Raw genomic sequence first — 23,484 nt, forward strand, 5'->3', positions numbered from 1 at the left:
CGGCCAATCAGGCGCCGGGGGCAGAGGGTGGGGGCGGGGCAGCGGCCTGAGGCGGCGGCGGCCGCCGCGGCAGAGCTCGGGCCGTGCCCGCGCCGCCGGACGGGGCTGTGGGGGCTGCCCGCGCTCCCTCCCTCCCTGTCCCTCCCTGCTCGCCTTCCCGCCCGGCCCAACCTCGGCGGGTCCCTTGGCAGGCTCCCGGGGAAGGATTGCCCGCAAAGGTAGGGGATTGACGTTTGCGCCGCCGCCGCCGGTGGCGGAGTTTGGTCGGGGCGGCAACCGGGCTCGGCTCCCGGCGCGCTGTCCTGGCCGCCGCTTCCCTGACCTTTGGAACTGCTCGGCGCCGGGGGAAAACAAACCATAATAACGCCAAGCCCAGCCTGCCGGAGCCTCCGGGTAACTCAATTTTTCATAGTATTGCGAGTTGCTTTTGGGGGAAAGGGGAGGGGGCGGGCGGGCCGGAATTTGATTATGTATATATAATATGATATATAAAACCATAAAAACTATGTAATTAACTATTTAAAAATGTAAAGCCTTCTTTTCTACTTAGCTAAAAAAAAAAAAAGGCATTCCTGACAAAACGAGCGCTCAAATCTATTCCTTGACATCCTGGGTGAAACTGGGAGCGAATACAGCTCTGTGTGTATTCCCATACAGATTAGAGCTGCGTCGTCAGATATATATATATATTTATATATAAAATATCTACATCCTGTGCGAATATTTGGATGTTTAGATGTGTGTATTTAGATATAAGAAAGAGAAATAACAGCTGCAGAACTGATCCATTTCCTCTGTAAGTGTGCAGGGATTGGAGTGCACTGACTCAACCTCATTTTAATGAGCGAAGGGCTGCGCTGTCGTGGCTCTGCATTAGTAAATCTTGGAGGCTGCTCAGACCTCGACAGTGTTTGGGGGTTTAGTTTTTTTGTAAAGCAAGTTTTGCTGAACCGAAAGTGCACTAAACACACAGCCCTGTGGGCACGCCTGCATAAACATCACCCAGCCCGGTTCCAGCAACCACCGCTCAGAGCCAGCTCAGAGTTGTTCTTCTCTGTCACATGAAAGGTCCCTGATTAAACTTGTTCCAACACAATAACCATACTCAAATTTAGAGACACTTTACACTGAAACATACTCACATAAGTCCGTGTTGAAAGAATCTGTAATGAATTAGGAATGCATTTTTTCTCTCAAAAGCTGCTATCTTTACTTAAAATTACGACTAAGCTACCATACTTATTTTCCAGGTTCAAAGTGTTTCTGCCCCTACCAGCAAAAACAGATGCAGGGTTTTTCTGGCCAAAAAAAGGAAAAAAAAAAAAACAAACACTGGAAAGACAATTTCTTAGAATGCAGCTCAACTCTTTCAAAATCTTTTGTGACTGGAGCCCTAACATGATGCAAATGGCAGTCTTTTAGATCAAAAGAAATCAGTGCACACTCTCAAAATGCAGTAAGACCATTCACAAATGAAATACAGCAACAGAACCAAATTCCAGAATATACAGGTTCAATAGACATGTTTGTGTATGTTAACAGCAGAGAGATTCCACTGTTATGTGAAGACTGGGCCTGCTTCCTACAGACATGGTATAAATACATTTAAGTTTAGGAATCGGAACCACCACAGCAAAACTACAGCTCAGACTACAGTATAAAAGCAGGCAGTAAAAGCTTCATTACCAGTAGCATTATGCTGTCTATATTGTTAAATGGGAACTCTGTCATCAAGATGTAGATTCGCTTGTGAGCACTGGATTAAAAAGCTCTGAAATGCAGAGTAAAATTTAAGTGCTCTGTAGAAACATCAGGGACAAAAAAAAAATCCTCTTTTAACAAGTTTTAAAATGAGAGGTACTAATGCACAGTACTGTATTACAACATCTTTAAGTAACAATTTGATAAACATAGATTTTAGGATCAAATCAGAACTTCAATATGATGTCTTTATGTATAGTTATCTCTATGACTGTATGAACTCAAAATACAGGTCCTACAAACTGATTTACATGTGCACATGAGCAGAAGATGAAAATGCAAATCTATTGTTTGTCCTGAGTATCTGTCCAAGCGTCTCTTTATAGATTTATACCCAAAATGGGTCTTTTTCAATAGTTTTTATTCCAAAATGCTTTCAAATCTTTGCATGTGTATGTGTTCTCTCATATAAAAATCACCCATAAGGAATCCCTATACATGTGTAATTTGATGCGGTCACTCTTCTGTGTTAAGTTCCCTGGAATACACCCTCCTTAAAATATGACAGCTAAGCCATTTTGGAACTTACCAAAGGACAGGTTAGCTTCATTTCTACTTTCCTTCATTATCTCCTAAGATTTGATATTCAGGTGCTGAAACATGATGGTCTCTCCTTCTGTCCTGGTCTGTCTTCCTCCAAGCCCTCCTTTTCCTGTTCCCATGGCTTCCACTACCTTGTTAGCTTGTCATCCCCCTGAGCTTTACACCCCCAAATAACACGTTTTTCCTCTCCCCCTGTGAGCCATCACTACTTTTCTCTCAACCATCTTTCATCCAAGCAAGCAGCTCTCTTCCCTGCCAGTGCTGCTGCTTGGAGAACCAGAAATGCTGGGCTGTCCTTTGCATGTTGATAAACAAAGCAGTTGGCTTCTTCCCCTAGGGCCTGAAAGTGTCACCTCCCCTAGACTGGGGCCTGGAATTCCAACCACTTTCCTGAGCTTGGGTTTCACAGTTACTGATCAGTTTGGGAGAGGGGAAAAGAAAAAAAGGTAAAGTGCTTACAGCAGCAAGTAATCTGGGGCTAAGTGTACCTTCATTTTCTCAAGCTGTTCTGTAGAAATAAATAAAAATAGTACTGTGGGGGGAAAAAAAAGCTCAAGCCCTTTATCGGTTTACTGAATGTTATCTGGGAATACAGAATAAGAACATGCCTGCTGTCGTGGGTTAAAAAGGGGTTTCCCCTGGAGTTGGAAAGTGGATAACTCCAGGGGGTGGTGTTCTTGGTGTTGACCCAATCAGTGCCCCTGCAAAATTAAACATATCACAGCAGGCCGGAAAAGAAGAGTGATTATGTAGTTGGAGGAGATGTAACCGTGTTTTGAGACCACGAGGAGAGAGGGGCCAGGGAGCCCCACTGGGGGCCAAGGCCCCCCAGCCCCAGCTGGGGCTGCGGAAACTCGGAACAGTGTTAAACTGGGCCGAGTACTGTGGCCAAGAGCTGGGGGAAGTTTCTTTGCTGTGAGTGGACAACCAGAGACACTTAAACGGTGGCGGAGCAGCATTGAACAGAGAGCTGTGGCTGAAAGCCAAGAAGATAAGAGGGAAGCAGCAAAGATGGTATGGAACCAAGCTGAGAGACACAGAGCTGTCCAATGGAGAGAGACAGAGAATCAAGCTCAGTAGAGACTGTTTGGGGTGAGACTTGGCTTTTATTTCCCCAAGCCCTTGAGACTCCTTTTGGAAGGAGAGGGTGGACTTCCATTTGAAGGGAGTCCTGAAATGCAGAGATGTCCTGGAGCTGGACCAGGATGACCAGAAGGAATGCAGGGGAAAGTGGCCTCCCTTTTCCCCCCGTTTGCCATGCTGGCAGTTTGAGATGGAGCAAAGGAGCTCTGGTAGAATGCTTGGGGCAAAAACTGTGGCCGGAACAGAGAGATTTCTCTGAACAATTTTTCCTGCACTCTGTAGGCCTTGTTTGCCATGATTTCAGAAGTGACAAACTGTGTGAAAATATGTGATGTTTATACTTGTTAGCCATGTGTTTATAATTATAAGGTTTGAGAACATAATATGTTTATAGTAAAAAAGCCTTGAGAAACTGGAGATAATGAAACACCTGCAGATCTTGGGACAAGAGGCTTCGCATGCCAAGTATGATCTTAGGCTGCGTGGACAAAGAACCGGGTCCAATAAACTAAAAGCATGAGAGGCATGCACAGACTGAGCTATCCAATCACCTTGTGAGCATGTACCCTGAACAAACTAAACTGTATAAAAGTAAACTGATTTTAATAATAAATTGGACATTGCTTTGATCACAGTGATCATTTGCTTTGTCTCTGTACCTCTCCATCAACAAAAACTGAACTGAAAGCCCTAAATGTTCTGACTCAGAAGAACTTGAACCCCCTGAGGAAGGGACTGTCATGGGTGCCTAGTACCCCGTGATATGACTAGGGTGAGGTGAGCTTTGTCCCTGCTTTCGCAGTCCATGGGAGAGAGACCTTCGGCTGGAGCCAAAGGGCCGAGGGGTGAGAGAAAAACCCCTGTATTGTAATGAAGAGAAAGAGAGAGATTTTCCAGCTATGACAGAGTGAACCTGCTGCTTGGAAAAGATTGTGCTGCCTTGAAAGTGATTCTCTTCTTTTCTTTCTGAACTTTTATTTGATCTGTATATATATATATTGTTTTACCATAGGAGAGATAGAATTGTTGTATATAATGTATTAGAGTATTTATTGTTAGTAATAAATTTTGATATAATTTCCCCATGCTAGTAGATGGGTTATGTCTGGAAAACCCTCTCACACTGAAGCAAATTGTGAGGGGGGGCTTGGAAATTGGATTTTTGGGGGTTTCAAACCGTGACACCTGCAAACACACATCTGCACTAACTTATCAAACTGTACAGTGCAAAATCTTCCCACAAGGAGTCTGTACAAAACAGTGGGAATGGAATCAGAGAGGGGAAGGAAAACCTCGTCTGGAGTGCCTGTACCAGTCAAGGGGCATTAGTGAGCAGCACCTACATTTCCATGGCTCTCTGGGCAGGTATTTTTTCCTGTGTGCCAAACAGTACATCTTTAAGCTTTTTCCCATTGAAATACTATAGACATTTCAGGGCATCTGAACAGCCAGATTCTTAAAGCACAACTACCTCGAGTGGCACTTGGCAGAAGCTGCCCAGTGCATTGTGTCAAATGTGTATTTACCAAAAGGAACAACAAGCTCAAGCCATCAGGGAAAGAGCAAGATGATGAAAGGGTGTTAGCTGCTGAGAATTTCTTTGGGAAGAAGTAGAGTGTTAACTTGAAATAGAAATTTGCAATTATACCATGGAACCTTATTCAAAGTCCAGCTGGAAAATACCTTATTGTTAAAGAGTGTGAAATAAATACTAAAGACCCACTGACCCCCTCCAAAGACATATTAACCCCCCAAATACACGTTGACCCTCTCAAAGACCCACTGACCTCCCCCAAAGACACGTTGACCCCCAAAGCCCCACTGACCCCCTCAAAGACCCACTGATTCCCCCAAAGACACATTGACCCCCCCAAAGACCCACTGACCCCCTCCAAAGACATATTGACTCCCCCAAAGACACATTGACCCCCAAAGCCCCCAGCTGGTGCTTGTTCGACCCCAAACCCACAATCCGGAAGACCTCGGTGCCACCCCATGATTTCGGGGTGTCCCTATCCCCGGGATAGGGGGCTCCCAGCGCCACTGACCCCCACCTCTTGTGGTGACCAGGAGGCAGACACAGACCAGGGCCATGCAGCCCCACCTCTGACCCCCCATGCCCCCGGATCCTGGAGCTGGGGGGCAGAGCCTGGTGGGAAGATCCAACGCCAATCATGGGGGGGAAGTGGGAAAGATGACACAGAAAACGCTCAGGGATGTGGGGGGGAACCTTTGATCCCAATAAAGAGGTGGGAGGGACGAAACCAGAACCGAGGGTGCCGGGACTGTATGAGGCAGGTGCCAATGCCCGTGGCAGGAACGTGCCACCCCATGGGGTGATGTTCCGTGCCCCGCAGATGTTCCGGGCCCTGCAGATTTTCCGTGCCCAGGGATGTTCTGTGGCCAGCGCCACTACCCCAAGGCCCCAGAGATCTCTCCGGGCGTGTCCTGATGGGTCCAAGGCCTCGTCCTCTGCCCACTGGGACGTGGGACACAGGATGGGGACATAGGACATGGGACATAAGGTGGGGACGTGTGTCCTAGTTAGAACAGCTGGGACCAGTTCATCATTGTATGGGCGTAACCCAAAACTGTGTATTCTATAGCCTTCCATGCCATTTCCCAGAAACTGTTATCAATGAACCATTTACACCATCTGCACATAGAGCCTGACTCCTCAGGCTATAAACTAGGTGTTAAGAGACCTAAGAGATAGGAGGGTGCTCTTGTCCTCACGTCCATTGAGGGACCCCCCCCCCACCCTGAGGGAGGTACTGGGCATTCCTGCCTGAACTGGAGGATATATAATCTTGGAGTCTTGGGACTTTTTTAACCACTCGTGGGATCCAGAGGAAGACTGCAGACCACCGCTCTCAACCAGACTGCAGACCACCACTCTCGACTGGACTGCAGTCACCAGTCTTGACCAGACTGCACCAGCACTCTCACCAACAGGTTTTTCCCCTCTCCTTTTACTTTGGACTCAGAGGGCCCAAAGAACACCACTCTGTTCATGCCCCAGGGTGTTGGAGGATGCAAATTGTGTGAACAATTTCTATTGCATTTCTGTCAGCTTCGCCTTGGCATGGCTGGGTGCAGACAGTAAAAAATACTGCGCCACTAATATGGCTGCAGGCCTTGTGCCAAGGTGAAGGAGGAGTTCTTTTGGCAGGTAATCAAGTTTTATGGACACCTGCTGTGGTCCAATTAGCAGTGGACAACAAAGTATGTTTTCCTTATGTATCCAATGTAGTGTGAACAAGAACTGTGTGTCATTAGCAGTATATATGCTGTCTTTCCTCTAATAAAGGGGATATTTTTGCCAGTCATATTGATCTGTGAGCATTCTGTCTATACTCCTCCGCCGATACCAGGGTGCTGGGTTATACATTTGGGTTTTGTGGGTTAAACCCAATTGTTTGTATAATCGTACTTATTGTATTATTTTATTAAATTGTTATTCTGGCTTATAATCTCTCTTTTGAGTTGAGTTCATTTTCCCTTGCTGGTTTACCTTTAAACCAGCACAACGTGGGACATGGGATGTGGGACGTGGGATGGGGTTGTGGGAAATGGGATGGAGATGGGAGACATGGGATAAGGACGCGGGACATGGGATGGGGAGGTGGGACATGGGATGTGGGACATGGGATGGGGAGGTGGGACATGAGATGTGGGACATGGGATGGGGATGTGGGACATGGGATGGGATTGATGGGACATGGGAGGGGGATGTGGGACATGGGATAAGGATGTGGGACACGGGATGGGGATGTGGGACATGGGATGTGGGACATGGGAGGGGGATGTGGGACATGAGATGGGGATGTGAGACATGGGATGGGGACATGGGACATGGGATAGGGATGTGGGACATGAGATGTGGGACACGGGATGGGGATGTGGGACAGGGGACATGGGATAAGGGACACGGGATGGGGAGGTGGGACATGGGATAAGGATGTGGGACATTGGGTAGGGACGTGGGATGGGGACATGCCCCCCTCCATGGGGTGGCACTGCCGTGGGGGGAGGTGACAGCACTTGGGGGGGCAGGTTTGGGGTCTGTGGGAGGTTTTGGGGTGAATCCCATCAGTTTTGGGGTACAGGGATATTTGGGGTGAATCCATGGGGATTTGGGGTGAATCTGTGGGGATTTGGGGAGGAATCCATTTAGTTTGGGGGTGAATCTCTGCTGACTTAGATCTCTGGGAGGTTTTGGGGTGAACCCCATCAGTTTTGGGGTAAAGGGAGGCATTGGGGGAAATCCGTGTGGATTTGGGGATGAATCCCTGCGAATTTGGGTCTGTGGGAATTTTGGCGGGGCGGGCTGAATTCCTTCAGTTTGGGGGTCTGGGGACAGTTTGGGGTGAATCCACATGGATTCTGGGATGAATCCATGTGGATTTGGGGTGGAACTGGGCAGTTTGGGGGGCGAATATCTGTGAGTTTGGGTCCGTGGGAGCTTTTGGGGTGAATCCCCTCAGTTTTGGGGTTCAGGGAGGCTTTGGGGCAGACCCCTGTGAATTCGGGGTGGACCCTTGTGGATTCAGGGTGAATCTGTATGGATTTGGGGTGGAACTGGGCAGTTTTGGGGGGGAATCCCCATGAGCTCCAGGTCCGTGGCACATTTTGGGATGAATCCCTTTTGTTTGGGAGGTTTCAGGGTGGTTTGGGGGTTTTGGGGGCCTGAGCGCCCATTTTTGGGGTGAATCACGAGGGGTTTTGGGATGAGCTGGACTTGATGCCCCCCCTGGGGACCCCCTGGGACCCCACCCACCCCCCCGCCTCCACAGGAAGGTGCCAAGACCCGGGTGAGTCACCCCCGACCTGAGTCACCCCAGGAGAGGTGGGGGGATGCTGGGGGTATGGGGGGGGAGTTTGGGGGGCTTTGGGTGCTGGTAGGGGTCTGGGTGAGGGGTGGGGGGATTGGAGGTGTCTGGGTGCTGAGGGGGGAGTTCGTGAGTCTCTGAGTGTTGGGAGGGGTCTGGGTGCTGGGGGGGGTCTGGGTGAGGGGTAGGAAGGTTAAGGGGGGCTCTGGGTGCCGAGGGGGGGGAGTTTGGGGGGCTCTGGATGCTGGGAGGGGTCTGGGTGAGGGGTAGGGGTGCTGGGAGTGTTCAGGGTTCGGGGGGGGCAGTTTGGGGGGTCTGATTGTTGGGGGGGTCCCAGTGGGGGGATCTGGGTGAGGGGGAGGAGTTGGGAGGGGTCTGGGTTTTTTTTTGGGGGGGTGCCTGGGGGGGGGAAGGTTTGGAGGGGTCTGGGGGGGATCAGGGGTTGGGGGGGGGTCTGATTGTTGGGGGAAGTTTGGGGGGGGTCTGGTTTTTTTGGGGGGGTCTGAGTGGGAGTTTTGGGAGGGTCTGGGTTTCTTTTGGGGTGGTCTGGGTGAGGGGAGGGAGTTTGGGGGGGGGTGGTTGTTGCAGGAAGTTTCAGGAGGGGCTCTGGCTGAGGGGGGAAGTTTTGGGAGGGGTCTGCTTTTTGGGGGGGGTCTGGGTGGGGGGAAGTTTGGGGGGTCTTGTATTTTTGGGGGGGGGCTCTGATTGTTGGGGGGAGTTTTGGGAAGGGTCTGGTTTTTTGGGGGGGTCTGGGTGAGGGGGGGGAGTTTTGGGAGAGGTCTGCTTTTTTTACGGGAGGGTCCTATCTCTGCACACCCGTGTCGTTGCCATGACAACGTGCACACGCATGACGTGGGAGTGGGACACACTCCCTCTCGTGTCCCCCCACCCCGTTTCACGTGTGTCCAAATGTGACCCAGACGTGTCCCCCCCCACCCCCGCGTGGTGAATAATTCTCGTCGCGACGTCTCTTTTGGGTGGAAAAACGGCGATTTTGGGTTCCTGAGGAAATTCCTCTCCCTTTACTCCTTCCTCCCCCCCCCCCCCGCCCTCACAATGGCCAATTTTGGGCAAAAATTGCCCGGAAAAAGGGGACTTTTTTCCAGCATTCTTTCGGGGGGGGGGGGGGGATTTTGGGGAGTCTATGGGGGTGTTGAGGGGTCTATGAGGGTGTTGGGGGGGCTATGGGGCACTGGGGGGGTCTATGGGGATGTTAGGGGTCTATGAGGGGTCTTTTGGGGGGTTGGAGGTTTATGGGGGTCTTTGGGGGGCCTATAGGGGGGTTGGGAGGTCTATGGGGGTCTATAGGGGATCTATGGGGGTTTGAGGGTCTATCGGACACTGAGGGTCTCTATGGGACACTGGGACAGCCCCCCCCGACCACCCCAAACTGCCTGACCCCGGTGAGGGGGGTCACAGACGTCCGGACCCCCCGGAGTTTCCTCCCCCTGCCCGCGGTGTCACCGCAGCTGCCACCACGTCACCCCGCAGGAAGGGGCCCCGGTGACATCGGGGTGACATCGGGGGGGGGGAGGGCAAGGAGAGGGCGGAGAGGGGTGCAGGGAACCCTCGAGATCACGGGGGACACGGTGGGGACATGGGGGGCACAGAGGTCATGGGGGATATGGAGAGACACGGGGGGGGACAGGGGGCATGAGGAGACAGGAGGGGCACAGGCGGGACATGAAGGGACATGGGGGGTACAGGGGTCATGGGGGATATGGGGGGACATGGGAGGGCACGGGGAGACATTGGGGGACATGGGAGGACATGAGGGGCACAGAGGGATATGGGGGACATGGGGGGCACAGGGGGACATGGGGGGCACAGGGGATGTGGGGGGACATGGGGGGGACATGGGGGGACACAGGGAGCATAAGGGGACACGGGGGTCACAAGGGTCAGGGGGGATATGAGGGGACATGGGAGGACACAGAGGGGACACGGGGGACATGGGGGGGTCACAGGGGTCACAGGAAGGGACAGAGGACATGGGTGGTGACATGTGGGAGGGGGACACTCGTGAAAACATACCCCCCCGGGGGTCACAAGGGGGTCACAAGGGGTCACGGGGGACGGGGGCGGTCAGAGGGGACACAGGGGACACTTGAGGGGGGGCACAGCGGACACGGGGGGTCACGGGGGGACACGGGGGGGCATGGGGGGTCACGGGGGTCACGGGAAGGGACACAGGACATGGGTGGTGACGTGGGGGGGGACACGTGTGGAAATACCCCCCTTCCCGCTCCCCCTCCCTCCCCCCGCCCCCGCTCCTCCCTTTAAAGGCGCCGCCGGGACCGGAGGCGGCTCCAGAGCCGGGATCGGGACACTGGGAACGGGACACCGGCAACAGGCTCAGGACACCAGGACTTGGATCAGGACACCGTGATTGAGACCAGGACACCGGGAACCGCTCCGGGATCGGGATCGGGATCGGGACACCGGGACTGGGGTCAGGATACTGGGAACGACACCAGGAATAGGACACTGGGAGTGGTATCAGGACACCGTGAACGGGATCAGGGCACCGGGAATAGGACACCAGGACTGGGATCAGGACACTACGAACAAGAGCAGAATACTGGGAATAGGACACTGTGACTGCAATCAGGACACCAGAACCAGCCCTAGGACACCAGGAATAACAGCAGGACACCGGAACCAACAGGAGACACTGGGACCAACACCAGGAATGTCACTGGGACACTAGGACTGACGCTGGGATCAAGAGCAGGACACTGGGACCAAGAATGGGACCACGACCGAGACTGATCCCAGGACACCAGGACTAAACCCCAACGTCTGTTGGGATTGAGAGCAGGACCAAGACCAGGACAGTGGGAGCAACACCAGGAGCAGAGTTGGGATACTGGGATCAAAACCAGGCTGACACTGGGACCAAAACCAGGCTGATACTGGGACCAAAACCAGGCTGATACTGGGACCAAAACCAGGCTGATACTGGGACAGCAGGAGCAACACCAGGACTGAGACCAGGTGAGGGGGCAGTGGGACTGGGACCAGCACCAGGATGGGGACTGGGACTGGGACTGGGACCGGGACCAGCAGAAGAACTGGGATTAAGACCAATACTGGGACTGGAATGGGAGCTGACACAAGGATTGGGATCAGCACTGGGACTGAGACTGGGACCTGAACTAGGTTTGGGACTGGGACCAGCACTGGGACTGTGACTGGGACCTGAATTGGGACCAGCACTGGGACTGACATTGGAACCAGCACCAGGATCGGGACTGGGACCAGGACTGGTATTAGGATTGGGAGCGGCACTGGGGGTGAGGTTGGGGCTGCGGTTAGGGCTGACATCAGGACTGGGATCTGGACTGGGACCAGCAGCAGGACAGGGATTAGAATTGGGGACTGGAAGCAGCACTGGGATTGGAATTAGGATCAAGACTGGAATTAGACTTGACACCAGGACTGGAACCAGCACTGGGACTGGGGCTGACACCGGGACCGGGACCAGCCCCAGTGTCCTCACAGGGACCACCCCAGTGACCCTCCTGTTCCTGCAGGACCGTGATGTCCCCAGCATCCCTGCTGGTGGCCCTGGTGGTGGCCCTGGTGGCCCTGGCGGGTGCCGGCACCCCAGTCCCGGGCCGGGTGTCTCAGTTGGTGACGGATTTCGGGCTCCGGCTCTTCCGGGCAGCTTTGGGACCCCGAGGGGACACCAATGTGGTCCTGGCCCCCCATGGGGCCACCTCGGTGCTGGTGGCCCTCCAGGTGGCCACGGCTGGGCGGGGCCGGAGGCAGCTCGAGGAGGCCTTGGGGTTCAGCATTGACGGTGAGGGGGGGAAACACACTCGGGGGGGAGGGGGGGGACATGGACACACCAGGGACACCTCAGGGACACCCTGAGGTTGTTATGCCCATAGGGGAGGACATGGACACACTGGGGACACCCTGAGGGACACTCCAGGGATACCCCAGGGGACACCCTGAGGGACATCCCAAGGACACCACAGGGGACACCTCAGGGGACACCCTGAAGAACACCCCAAGGGAACCCCAGGCACACCCCAAAGGACACCCTGAGGGACACCCTGAGGGACACCTTGAGGTCGTTGTGCCCATGGGGGGGGGGATGTGGGGTCCTCTCCCTACTGGGGATACTTTGGGGTCCCTGTCTCCATACTGGGGTGAGATTGGGGTCCCCACCCCCACAGGGGACACTTTGGGGTCCTTGTTCCCATGTTCCCATGGGGGGGGAGTCTTTGTCCCCATGGGCGGGGCTTTTTCTCCATCGACAGGGTCTTTATCCCCATGTTTGGATAGGATTGCGGGACCCCACCCCCACAAGGACCACCCTGGGGTCTCCCTCCCCCTGTGGCGGAGGGCGGCAGGTCCCTCCCCCCCTCTCCCCGCAGTGGGTGCCCCCCCCGCCCCTCCCTGACCCCGTTTGTTCCCCCTCCCCAGCCCCGGGGGTCTCCGCAGAGCTGCGGGAGCTGCGCCGGGCCTTGGAGGGGGGTCCCGGGCAGGGCCTGGCGGTGGCCGAGGGGCTCTTTGTGGGGCGGGGGGTCGCGCTGACCCCCGGCTTCGCCCGCCGGGCCCTCCGAGCCCTAGGACCCCGCAGCGTGGCCCGGGTGGACTTCGCTCGGCGGGAGGGGGCACGGACCCTCCTCGACTCCTGGGTGCGGGAGAGGACGAAGGGTGAGACCCCCGGGGTGGGGGGTGAGGGGCAGGGGGTGGCGTTTGGGACCCTCAGGGTGGCGGGGGGGGGGGGGGAGGCTTGGTACCCCCGGGGTGGGGGGTGAGGGGAGGGGGGGGAGGTTTGGGACCCCCGGAGTGGGGGGTGAGGGGTCTGGGGTCCCCTGGGTTACTTGGGGAGGGGGTGGGGGGCGTTTGGGACCATTTTGGGGGGGGTGGTTGATGGGTTCAGAGATCCCCAGGGTGGAGGGTGATGGGTGGGAGATCCCTTTTTGGCGGGGTCAGAGGTTGTGGAGACCCCTGGGACCCTTTTGGGGGGGTCACTGTGTCCCCCCCGCCCCCCTGCCCCCCGTGTCCCTTTTTTCCACTCCCAGGGTGTGGAGACCCCTGGGACCCTTTTGAGGGGGGTCAATAGGTGTGGAGACCCCCGTGTCCCTTTCCGGGGGGGGTCACTGTGTCCCTGACCCCCTCCCCGTGTGTCGCCCCCTCCCCAGGTCTGTTGGGGTCCCTGGTGCCCCCCGGGGCTCTGGGTCCCCGCACGCGCCTGGTGGTGGCGAGCGCGCAGTTCTTTCGGGGTGGGTGGGCGACCCCCTTTTCCCCCCGGGCCACCCGCGCCCGCCCCTTCCGCAGGGCTGATGGCAGCGACGTCGCCGTGCCCATGATGGCCCGGGCGGGCACGTTCCGCTGCGGTGAGACCCCCCCCGTGTCACCTCTTGTATCACCTGTGTCACCCCCCTGTGTCACCCCGGGGGTCCCTGTGTCACCCTGTGTCACCCCCCTGTGTCACCTCCCCGTGTCACCCCTCGTGTCACCCCTTGTGTCACCCCTTGCGTCACCCCTTGCGTCACCTGTGTCACTTGTCTCACCCCCCCGCATCACCTCTTGTGTCACCTCCCTGTGTCACCCCCCCGACACCCCCCGTGTCACCTGTGTCACCCCCCTGTGTCACCTCTTGTGTCACCTCCCTATGTCACCCCCCTGGCACCCCCTGTGTCACCTGTGTCACCTGCATCACCTGTGTCACCCCCCTGTGTCACCTGTGCTACCCCCCCCATGTCACCCTCTGTGTCACCCTGGGACCCCCTGATGTTACCCCCGGAGTCCCCTTGTCACTCCCTGCCACCCCCTGTGTCACCCCCCCGTGTCACCCACTGTGTCACCTGTGTCACACCATGTCCCCCTCATGTCCCCCATCTCCCATGCCCCTCCCTTCCCCCACCCCCCTCGTGTCCTCTCTGACCCCCCCCTTGTAACCCCCTCCAGGGGAATTCGAGACGCCCGCGGGGGTCCCGTACTCGGTGGTGGAGGTCCCGTACGAGGGGGGGGCAGTGTCCATGCTGCTGGTGGCCCCCCTGGAGCGGGATGTTCCCATTGTCACCCTCACCCACCTCCTGGACAGTCCCCGTGTCACCCACTGGGTCACCAACCTCAGCCCTGCCCCCCGCCTACTCGTCCTGCCGCGGTGAGACCCCCGGGGACACGGGGAGGGGACACTGGGGACACCGGGGGGACATTGGAGACACTGGGGACACTTGGGGACAGCTGGGGACACTGTGTGGGGGGAACAGAGTCCCCTGGACCCCTGAGGACACTGGGGACACTGGGGGGGGACATTGAGGGGGGACACTGGGGACACTAGGAGGACACTGGGGGGACAACATTAGGGACATTGGGGACAAAGAGAATCCCTCAGACCCCTTGGGACCCCCAGGTACCCCTGGACTCCTGGGGACACTGAGGGGGGAGGAGGGGGGGGAACAGGGACCCCTGGACCCCTGAGGACACTTGGGGACACTTGAGGACAGGGACCCCCCAGGCCCCTGGGGACACTGGGGACACTGTGGAGATGGGAACAGGGACCCCCTGGACCCGTGGGGACACTTGGGGATCGCCCCCTGCCCACCCCCTCCAGCTTCTCCCTGGAGACCATGTGGGACCTGCGGCCCCCCCCTCAAGTCCTTGGGGGTCCTTGACCTCTTCAATCCCGAGGTTGCCGACTTCACCCCCCTCTCAGGTAAAGGGGGGGCTGGGGAGCATGGGAGGGGCTCCTGGGGGTCATTGGGGGGCACTGGGGGGACACTGGAAGGGTCTGGAGGGGCAGTGGGAGGGCACAGGGGGGTCCCTGGGAGGGGCCCTGGGGGTCCCTGGGGGGGTCTCGGGGGTCCAGGGGAGGGTCTGGGGGGTCCCTGGGGGGGCCTGGGGGTCCCTGGAGGGATTTCTGGGGGAGTCTTGGGAGTCCCTGGGGGGGGTCCAGGTGGTCCCTGGGGAGTCCTAAGGGTCCCTGGGGGAATCTGGGGTCCAGAGGAGGGTCTGGGAGGATCTGGGGGGTCCTTGGGGGGTCCTGGGGATCCCTGGGGCATTCTAGGGGTCCTTGGGGGGACACTGGAGTGGTCCTAAGAGGGTCTGGGGGGTCCTGGGCATCCCTGGGGGGGTCTGGGGGTCCCTGGGGGGGTCTCAGGATCCCCCTTGACTCCTCCTTTTTCCCAGGGGAGGAGCAGCTGGTGCTGGGCCAGGCCCTGCAGAGGGTCCGGATGGAGGTGACCGAGAACGGCACCGAGGTGGCCTCAGCCACCGGTGGGTGACACTGGGGGCCCCTGGGGCGGTCTGGGGATCTCTGGGTGGTCCTGGGGGCATTGGGGGGTCCTTGGGAGAGTCCTGGGAGTCCCTGAGGGGGTCCAGAGTGGTCCTGGGGGCACTGGGGGGTCCTTGGAGGGGTCCTGGGAGTCCCTGGGGGAGTCTCTGGGGGGTCCTGGGGGTCCTTGAGGGGCTCCAGGGTGTCCCTGGGGGTGTCTGGGGGGCTCTTGGGGGTCCCTGGGGAGTCCTAGGGGTCCCTGGGGGGCACTGGTGGGCTTGGAGAGGGCTCCAAGACCCCCTTGGATCTCATTTCCCCTTCCCCCCTCTTCCCCTTTCCCACAGCTGCCATTGTTTATTCCCGGATGGCTCCCCTGGAAATCATCCTGGATCGGCCCTTCCTCTTCCTCATCCGACATGGCCCCACAGGTATTTGGGGATTTGGGGGTGGGGGAGTTTGGCAGGGGACACACACACAAGGTGGGAAGGGGCGCCTGGGAGGCGTGGAGGTGTGTTTGGGGGGGGCTTTGTTGCTGTTGGATTTGGGTTTGGGGGGGTCTGTGCCCCTTGGATTTGAGTCTGGGGGGCTTCATGTCCCATTTATGTGGTTCTGGGGGGTCTGTGCCCCTTAGATTTGGGTCTGGGGGTGTTTCATGTCCCATTTATGAGGGGTGGTCTGTGCCCCACGGATTTGGGTCTGGGTGGGTCTGTGCCCCTTGGATTTGGGTCTAGGGGGGTCTCTGCCCCACAGATTTGGGTTTGGGGGGGCTCCATCCCCCTTGGGTCAGGGTTTTGGAGTCTGTGCCCCTTAGATTTGGGTCTGGGGGCGTTTCATGTCCCATTTATGTGGGGGGGGGCTGTGCCCCATGAATTTGGGTCTGGAGGAGTCTGTTCCCCACGGATTTGGGTCTGAGTGGGTCTGTGCCCCTTGGATTTGGGTTTGGGGGGGTCTCTGCCCCACAGATTTGGGTCTGGGTGGGTCTGTGCCCCTTGGATTTGGGTCTGGGGGGGTCTCTGCCCCACGGATTTGGGTTTGGGGGGGCTCCATCCCCCTTGGGTTGAGTTTTAGGGGTCTGTGCCCCACAGATTTGGGTCTGGGGGGGCTCCCTGACCCCTCTCTTCCCCCACAGGTACCATCCTCTTCGTGGGGCAGGTGACGGAGCCCTGAGCGCCTCATGGGAGGGAGGGTGTCACCCCACATCGAGGTCACCCTACAGCTGGGGGGTCCCCCACAGGGTCTGTGGGGCCAGGAGAGCTGTAATTTATTGGGGAGAGTAATATATTTTGGGGGGTCACCCCCATGCTCCAGGGGTGGGGGCAGTTGTGTCCTGGTGTGGGGTCACCCCTGTCTTGGTTTTGGGGTCAACAACCCATCTTGGATTTGGAGTCAATCATGGCCCGTTTTTGGGGTCAAAGTCGCATCTTGGGTTGGGGTCAATCATGCCCCAGATTTGGGGTCAAAGTCCCATCTTGGATTTGGGTCAACCAACTCTGTCTCAGATTTGGAGTCAAAGTCCCATCTTGGATTTGGGGTCAATCGTGCCCCAGATTTGGGGTCAATCCCCTTTCATGGTGTTGGTGTAAACGTCCCATCAGCCCCCATGTCCCCTTTTTGGGGAAGCCTCTCCTTGTTGCCCTGGTGACAGGCCATGGCCACGTTGTCATAGTGACAGATCATGCCCCTGGAGTTGCCTTAAAAAGAGACCACACCCCCTCCCATCACCTTGGCAACTGGTCACGTCCCTTCCACTGCCTTGGAACCCGGCCACTCCCTTGGTGACAGGCCACGCCCCTTCGACTGGAAGCCCCTCCCTGTTTCCTCGGTTTCTGTTGCCCTAGCTACAGGCCACACGCCCTTGTCGACAAGCCCCTGTTGCCATGACGACAGACCACGCCCTTCCCTTTGCCTTGAAAACAGGCCACACCTCCTCCTGTTGCCATAGCGACAGGCCATGCCTCCCTTTCCATTCTCTTGTTGACAGCCCACGCCCCCTTTTACGAGAGGCCCCATCCTATTCACTTGGCCACAGGCCACTCCCCCCATCGTTGCCACTGCCTACAAACCGCGCCCCTTCAGCGTTTCCATGACAACAAGCCCGCCGGGCCCCTCCCCCCGTCCTTAACCGGAAGCGGCGCGCTGTGCGCGGTGACGTCACACCCGGAGGCGGTGGCCCCGGCGCGGCTCTGCCGGAGCGGCCCTGTCCGACCGCCCCCCCCCGGAGCCTCCCGGGACCCTCCCGGAACCCCCCCCCGACCCCCGGCCACGGCCCCGGCCGAGGCCCCGCCCCCGGGACACGGCGCTATGGTGAGTTGGGGGGGGCTCCGGGGGGAGAATTTCGGAGGGGGAAGTCACGTGACGACGAGGCATGATCATGACCCGGGGTGCGACCTTTGACCTCCTGACCCGGAGCTGGGCTCGGGTTCCCATGGCCCCACGTGACCGATCGTGATTTACACCCCCCCCAACCCCCCAGGAACCCTCCCCCCATTCCCTGAGCCCCCCCATGGCCCCCCCAAAGCCCCCATGGCCCCCCCCATGAAACCTCCAAACCCCACAGGGACCCCCCCGTGTCCCCTCGTGAGCCCCCAACCCCCAAGGGACCCCCCCATGACTGACACCCCTCCTGGACACCCCCCCCAAAACCCACAGGGACCTTCCCCCCATTCCTTGACCTCCCCCCATGGCCCCCCTCGCCCCCAAACCCCACAGGGACCCTCCTCCCATTTCCTGATCCCTCCATGGCTCCCCCAAAATCCACGGGGACCCCCCCATGAAACCTCCAAACCCCACAGGGATCCCCCCCGTGTCCCCCGCCATGACCAAACCCACCTCCTGTCCCCCAGTGACCCTCCCAAGCCCCCGAGTGACCCCCCTGGCCCCCCCAGATGTGGTTCCTGCTGCTCTTCAGCTTCTCACCCACTTAGACCCCCCCACTCCCTGACCCTAACCCCCCCCAACCCCTCTAAACCCCTCCAAACCCCCCCAAACTCTCCCCAAACCCCCTCCCCAAGCCCCCCAGTGACCCCCCCCGCAACTCCCCAAATGCAGTTCCTTCCACCAAGGGAAGCTGAGGCTGCAGAACCCCCCCACTCTGTGACCCCAAAACCCTCCAAAATCCCCCCAACCCCCCTCCCCAACCCCCCGGTGACTCCCCTCGACCCCCCCAGATGCGGTTCATGCTGCTGTTCAGCTGCCAAGGGAAGCTGAGGCTGCAGAACCCCCCACTCTGTGACCCCAAAACCCCCCCAAACCCCACATACACCCCCCAACCCCACCCGAATCCCCTTCCCAAGCCCCCCAATGACACCCCCCCCCCAGATGCGGTTCATGCTGCTGTTCAGCCGCCAAGGGAAGCTGAGGCTGCAGAAATGGTACCTGGCCACTGCCGACAAGGACAAGAAGAAGATGCTTTGGGAGCTCATGCAGGTGGTGCTGGCCCAGAAACCCAAAATGTGCAGCTTCCTTGAGCGGAGGGACCTCAAGGTGGTGAAGCCCCCTGCAAAAAACCCTCAGGGAAATCAGGTTTTCCACCCCAAAATGGCAGGTTTGTCCAAAAAAAAAAAAAGGGGTGGTTTATGACAAAAATAATGATGAAAAAGTGGGTTTTCACCCCAAAAAAGGGGGTTTTCTCCTCCCCAAAATCAGTTTATTCAAGGAAAGCTCGCCTTGCAGTGGAGAAAAGCAGTTTGCCCGTTAAAAAAAGCAGCTTTTCCAAAAAAAAGCAGGTTTTCCACTAAAAAAGGAACTTTTTTACAAAAAAGGGAGATTTTCCACAAAAAAAGGAGCTTTTCCACCAAAAAAGAGCTGCTTTTCCACAAAAAAAGCAGCTTTCCCACCAAAAAAAGCAGCTTTCCCATCAAAAAAAAGCATATTTTTCCCCAAAAACCCCCACCTTTCCCACCAAAAATCCATCTTTCCCACCAAAAATCCACCTTTCCCACCAAAAATCCACCTTTTCCCTGAAAAATCCACCTTTTCCACCTAAAAATCCACCTTTTCCCTGAAAAATCCACCTGTTCCACCTAAAATTCTACCTTTTTCCCTAAAAATTCCCCTTTCTTCCCAAATTCCATCTTCTCTCCCAAAAAATCCATCTTTCTCACCCCAATTTTGACCCCTCTCAACACCCCAAGTTGGGTTGGCCATTTTGACCACGAAGAGTTGGCCATGGTTGGGTTTGACCATGGTGAGTACAACCCTCCCACATTTGGGGGTTCCTTGGGGACACCCCCCATCTCTAGGTGGGTTTTGGGGGATTCAGGGGTCCCCCCACCCCAATTTTGGCCCCCCCGGTCCATTTTAATGCCTCCTGTGTTGGGTTGACCATGAAGAGTTGGCCATGAAGACTTGGCCATGGTTGGGTTGGCCAAGGTTGGGTTGACCATGGTGGGCACAACACCCTCACCTTCGGAGGTTCCTTGGAGACAACCCCCATCTCTGAGTGGGGGTTTTTGGGGGTCCAGGAGACCCTCCTACCCCCTTGTTACCCCCCCCCCCCGAGGAATTTCACTGAGGCTCCGTAGTGTCCCAATGGCCCCTTGATTCCAGGAGTTTTCGCAGTGTCCCAATAACCCCGTGGTTCCATGAGGCCCTGCAGTGTCCTAATGGCCTCCTGATTGCACAAGGTTTTGCAGTGTCTTGGTGTTCCTTTTGTTCCATGAGGGTCCGCAGTGGAACAGGGTCCCTTTGGGGCCATAAGGCCCTGCAGGGTCACAATGGGCCCTTAATTCCATGAGCTTCCACAGTCTCCAAAGGGTCCTTTAGTTCCATGAGGCCCTGCAGACCCAAAATGCCCTTTGGATTCTCAGAGATTTCACATTGTCTCAGGGTCCCTCGTGCTTCAGAAGGAGCTATAGTGGGACAGTGGCCCCTTGGTTCCGTGAGCTCTGCAGTGTTCCAGGAATCCTTGGGTTCCAGGAGGCCCTGCAGTTTCACAAGGACCACTTGAATGCAGGAGGTTCTGCAGGGTCACAATGGCCCCTGGATTCTGGGAGGTTCAGAAATATTTCGGGGCTGAGAAAACTGGGATTGTTCAGCCTGGAGAAGAGAAGGCTTTGGGGTGATCTAATTGTGGCCTTCCAGTGCCTGAAGGGAGCCAACAAGAAAGATGGAGAGAGACTTTGGACAAGGGTCTGGAGTGACAGGACAAGGGGCAGTGGCTTCACATGGACCAAGGGAAGGGTTGGAGGAGATAGTAGGAAGGAATTCTTGAGTCTGACGGTGCTGAGATGCTCTTCAAGGCCCCTCCCAAGCCAAAGCATCCCATGATTCTGGGACTGGTGGGTGAGGTGGTGGTTGGAGCCATCTGGGGCACAGGGACCCAAAATGAGGGAGTTTTCCATTGTGGGGGAAGGAAGGAGGGGGCAGCAGAACTGACCCCTTGGACACCTGGCAGGCAGGCTTTGGCTGGAAGCTGGTGATGGGGAGCTGAGTGAAGCCCCCACAATGCAGGAGGAAATGGTCAGTGACCTGCTCTGCCAGTGAGACCCCCCCAAGTGCCTGGGCCCACACGGGATGCAGCCAAGAGTCCTGAGGGAGCTGGAGAAAGAGCTGGCCAAGCCACTCTCACTCATTCCCCAGCAGTGCTGCAGAACTGCACAAGTCCCAGCTGACTGGCAACAAGCACATGGGATGCCCATGCACAGGAGGGGCCAAAAGGAGGATCTGGGCAACTCCTGGCCTGTCCCATTGGCCTCAGGACCAGGGAAGTCCATGCAGCAGATCCTCCTCAGTGCCATCCCATGGCACGGGCAGGACAACCAGGGGATCAAGCCCAGCCAGTGTGGGGTTGGGAAAGGCAGGTCCTGCCTGACCAACTTCATCTCCTTCTCTGACAAAGGACCCGCTCAGCAGCTGAGGGAAAGGCTAGGATGTGTCTCTGTGGAATTCCAGAAAGCCTTTGGCACCATCTCCTCCAGCATCTCCTGCACAAACTGGCTGCTCATGGCTTGCCCAGGGGAACTGTTTGCTGGGTGACAAACTGGCTGATGGCTCAGGGAGTGGTGGGGAATGGAAGGAAATCCAGGTGGGGCCAGTCGCTACTGGGGTTCCCAAGGGCTCAGGGTTGGGGCTGCTCCTGTTTAACATCATTATGGGTGATCTGGGCCAGGGGATCGACTGCCTCCTCAGGAAAGTCGTGGACAACACCACGTTGGGTGTGAGTGTGGATGTGCTGGAGGGCAGGAAGGCTCTGCAGAGGGATCTGGACAGGCTGGATCAAGAAGGCCAAGTGTCAGGGCCCAACAAGCCCCTGGAATGCTCCAGGCTGGGGGCAGAGGGGCTGGAGAGCTGCTCAGCAGGAAGGGACTTGGAGGTGCTGCTTGACAGGGGCTGGATATGAGGCAGAGTGTGCCCAGGGGGGCAAGAAGGCCAAGGGCATCGTGGCCTTTGTGGAGAAGAGTGTGGCCAGCAGGAGCAGAGAACTGATAGCCCCTCTGTGCTGGGCACTGGGGAGGCCCCACCTGGAGTGCTGTGTCCAGTTCTGGCCCCTCATTGCCAAAAGGCCCTTGAGGGGCTGGAGCATGTCCAGAGAAGGGAACGGAGCTGGGGATGGGTCTGGAAAACACATGTGCTGAGGAATGGCTGAGGAAACTGGGCTTGTTGAGTCTGGAGAAGGGGAGGCTCAGGGGGGACCTCATTGCTCTCTGCAATGACCTGAAAGGAGGTTTTAATTGGGGCAGGGGTTGGTCTCTTCTACTAAGCCTTTAGTGAAAGGTTGATAGGGAATCGCTTGAAATTGTGTTGGGCAAGGTTCATATTAGATATGAAAAAACTCTTTTTCCACTGAGAGAGTGTTCAGGCTTTGGAACAAGTAGTCCAGGGAGGTGGTGGAGTCTCTGGAAGTGTTCAGGTGGCATCTGGATGTGGCACTTAGGGATGGAGTTTAGGGGTGATTCTTGTGGTGCTGGGTTGACAGTTGGACTAGAAGATCTTGAAGGTCTCTTCCAACCTTGATGATTCTGTGATTCTGTGACCTGTCATGACAGTTTCCAGGTTTGTGCTCTAACAAGACCCTGGGGATGTTTTCTCTGTTGGGTCCCAAACTTTGGGTTTTGAATCAAACTTTGGTTTATCAAGAGGTTTCTGCAACTCTCCTCAAAGTCTGATGTTCAGGGACTCATCCCCAAAGCCCTCAAGGGTCATGAAATGCCTGGGGCTGTTTCTGTGCTGCTGAGCTAGGCCAGGCTCCTGGTACACAGGGAGCTCCTGGCAAGCGGGCAGCGCTGCAGAGAGACAGCTCTGCCCAGGAGCAACTCCTCTGCACAGCCCAGCAGGGCTGGGGGCACTGCCAGGGCAGCTCAGGGACACCAGCAGGGCACAGACACAGCTTCAAGGGGCTCAGCACTGGCAGGAGGGCTGAGAGCTCCCTGCAGGAGGAATCTTGGCAGGGCTGCATATGGTGAGTCTGTGGCTGCAGGGCAGTGCAGGGGCAGCTCCTGGAGGCATCTCCTAAAGCTGGCCCAGCCCCAGCTGATGGGATGGGTGAGCAGGGGCTGTTTGGGGCACTTTGGTAGAGCTGTGAAGCCGGGGGTGCAGCCAGGGGTGCCCAGGGCTGTGGGGCAGAGCAGGGTCCTGCAACCCAGGGCACTGTGCTGGGCAGGGACTCTGCTGCCTACCAGGGGCAGCTCTCAGCCAACCTGGGGAGCTGCTCCCAGGGCTGGGGCACAAGGGCTGTGGGCAAGGAGAAATCCCTTGTAGGTGAGGGCAGAATCCTTTTGATGCCATGGTGTTGCAGGGTCAGACCTGCTCACAGCTCCAGATCACTACAAGATATTTAACAGGGAGGATTTGACGAAGCACACAAAGTCAGGGGTTTTGGGTAGGCACTGGGACATAGAAATTGTTCTCAGTTTAGGAAGAAGCACTTAAATGCAAAGTCTTTTACTCTCAGAGATGAATAATTCAAGGACTCTCAGAAATCAGACAGGGTCCTGGGCAGTGCTGAGCCTTCCCTTGGGGGTTGGCACTCTCCCATCCCAGCCCTTCTCTCCTGGAGGGCTTGTGTCCTGAATTGTCCATCAGAGC

General features: G+C 56.9%; 2 protein-coding genes across 5 annotated transcripts in view; both read left to right on the forward strand.

Annotated features, from left to right (window-relative positions):
• The first annotated feature begins 44 nt into the window (after nt 1-44).
• Nucleotides 45-23,484, forward strand: part of LOC135405396 (zinc finger protein 239-like) — a 79,768-nt gene continuing 56,328 nt past the window's right edge. For 2 of the 4 annotated variants that reach the window (XR_010425827.1, XM_064640088.1), the window contains exon 1: nt 17,677-17,763. The gene's annotated coding sequence lies outside the window, so the exon portion shown is untranslated. Of the gene's footprint in view, nt 394-1,250; nt 4,473-17,676; nt 17,764-23,484 lie in introns of those variants that run through there. The other 2 variants (XR_010425828.1, XM_064640089.1) reach the window with 2 other exon arrangements.
• On the forward strand, nt 10,453-16,766 carry LOC135405322 (plasminogen activator inhibitor 1-like). Its single transcript, XM_064639996.1, is given in 10 exon segments — nt 10,453-11,216; nt 11,756-12,024; nt 12,657-12,890; nt 13,382-13,576; nt 14,151-14,349; nt 14,800-14,830; nt 14,832-14,901; nt 15,375-15,461; nt 15,804-15,887; nt 16,589-16,766. Coding segments are annotated over 9 exon segments (1,200 nt in total). The 5' UTR covers nt 10,453-11,216; nt 11,756-11,762; the 3' UTR covers nt 16,627-16,766.

The sequence above is a fragment of the Pseudopipra pipra genome, chromosome W, assembly GCF_036250125.1.
Source record: "Pseudopipra pipra isolate bDixPip1 chromosome W, bDixPip1.hap1, whole genome shotgun sequence".
Lineage (NCBI taxonomy): Eukaryota > Metazoa > Chordata > Aves > Passeriformes > Pipridae > Pseudopipra > Pseudopipra pipra.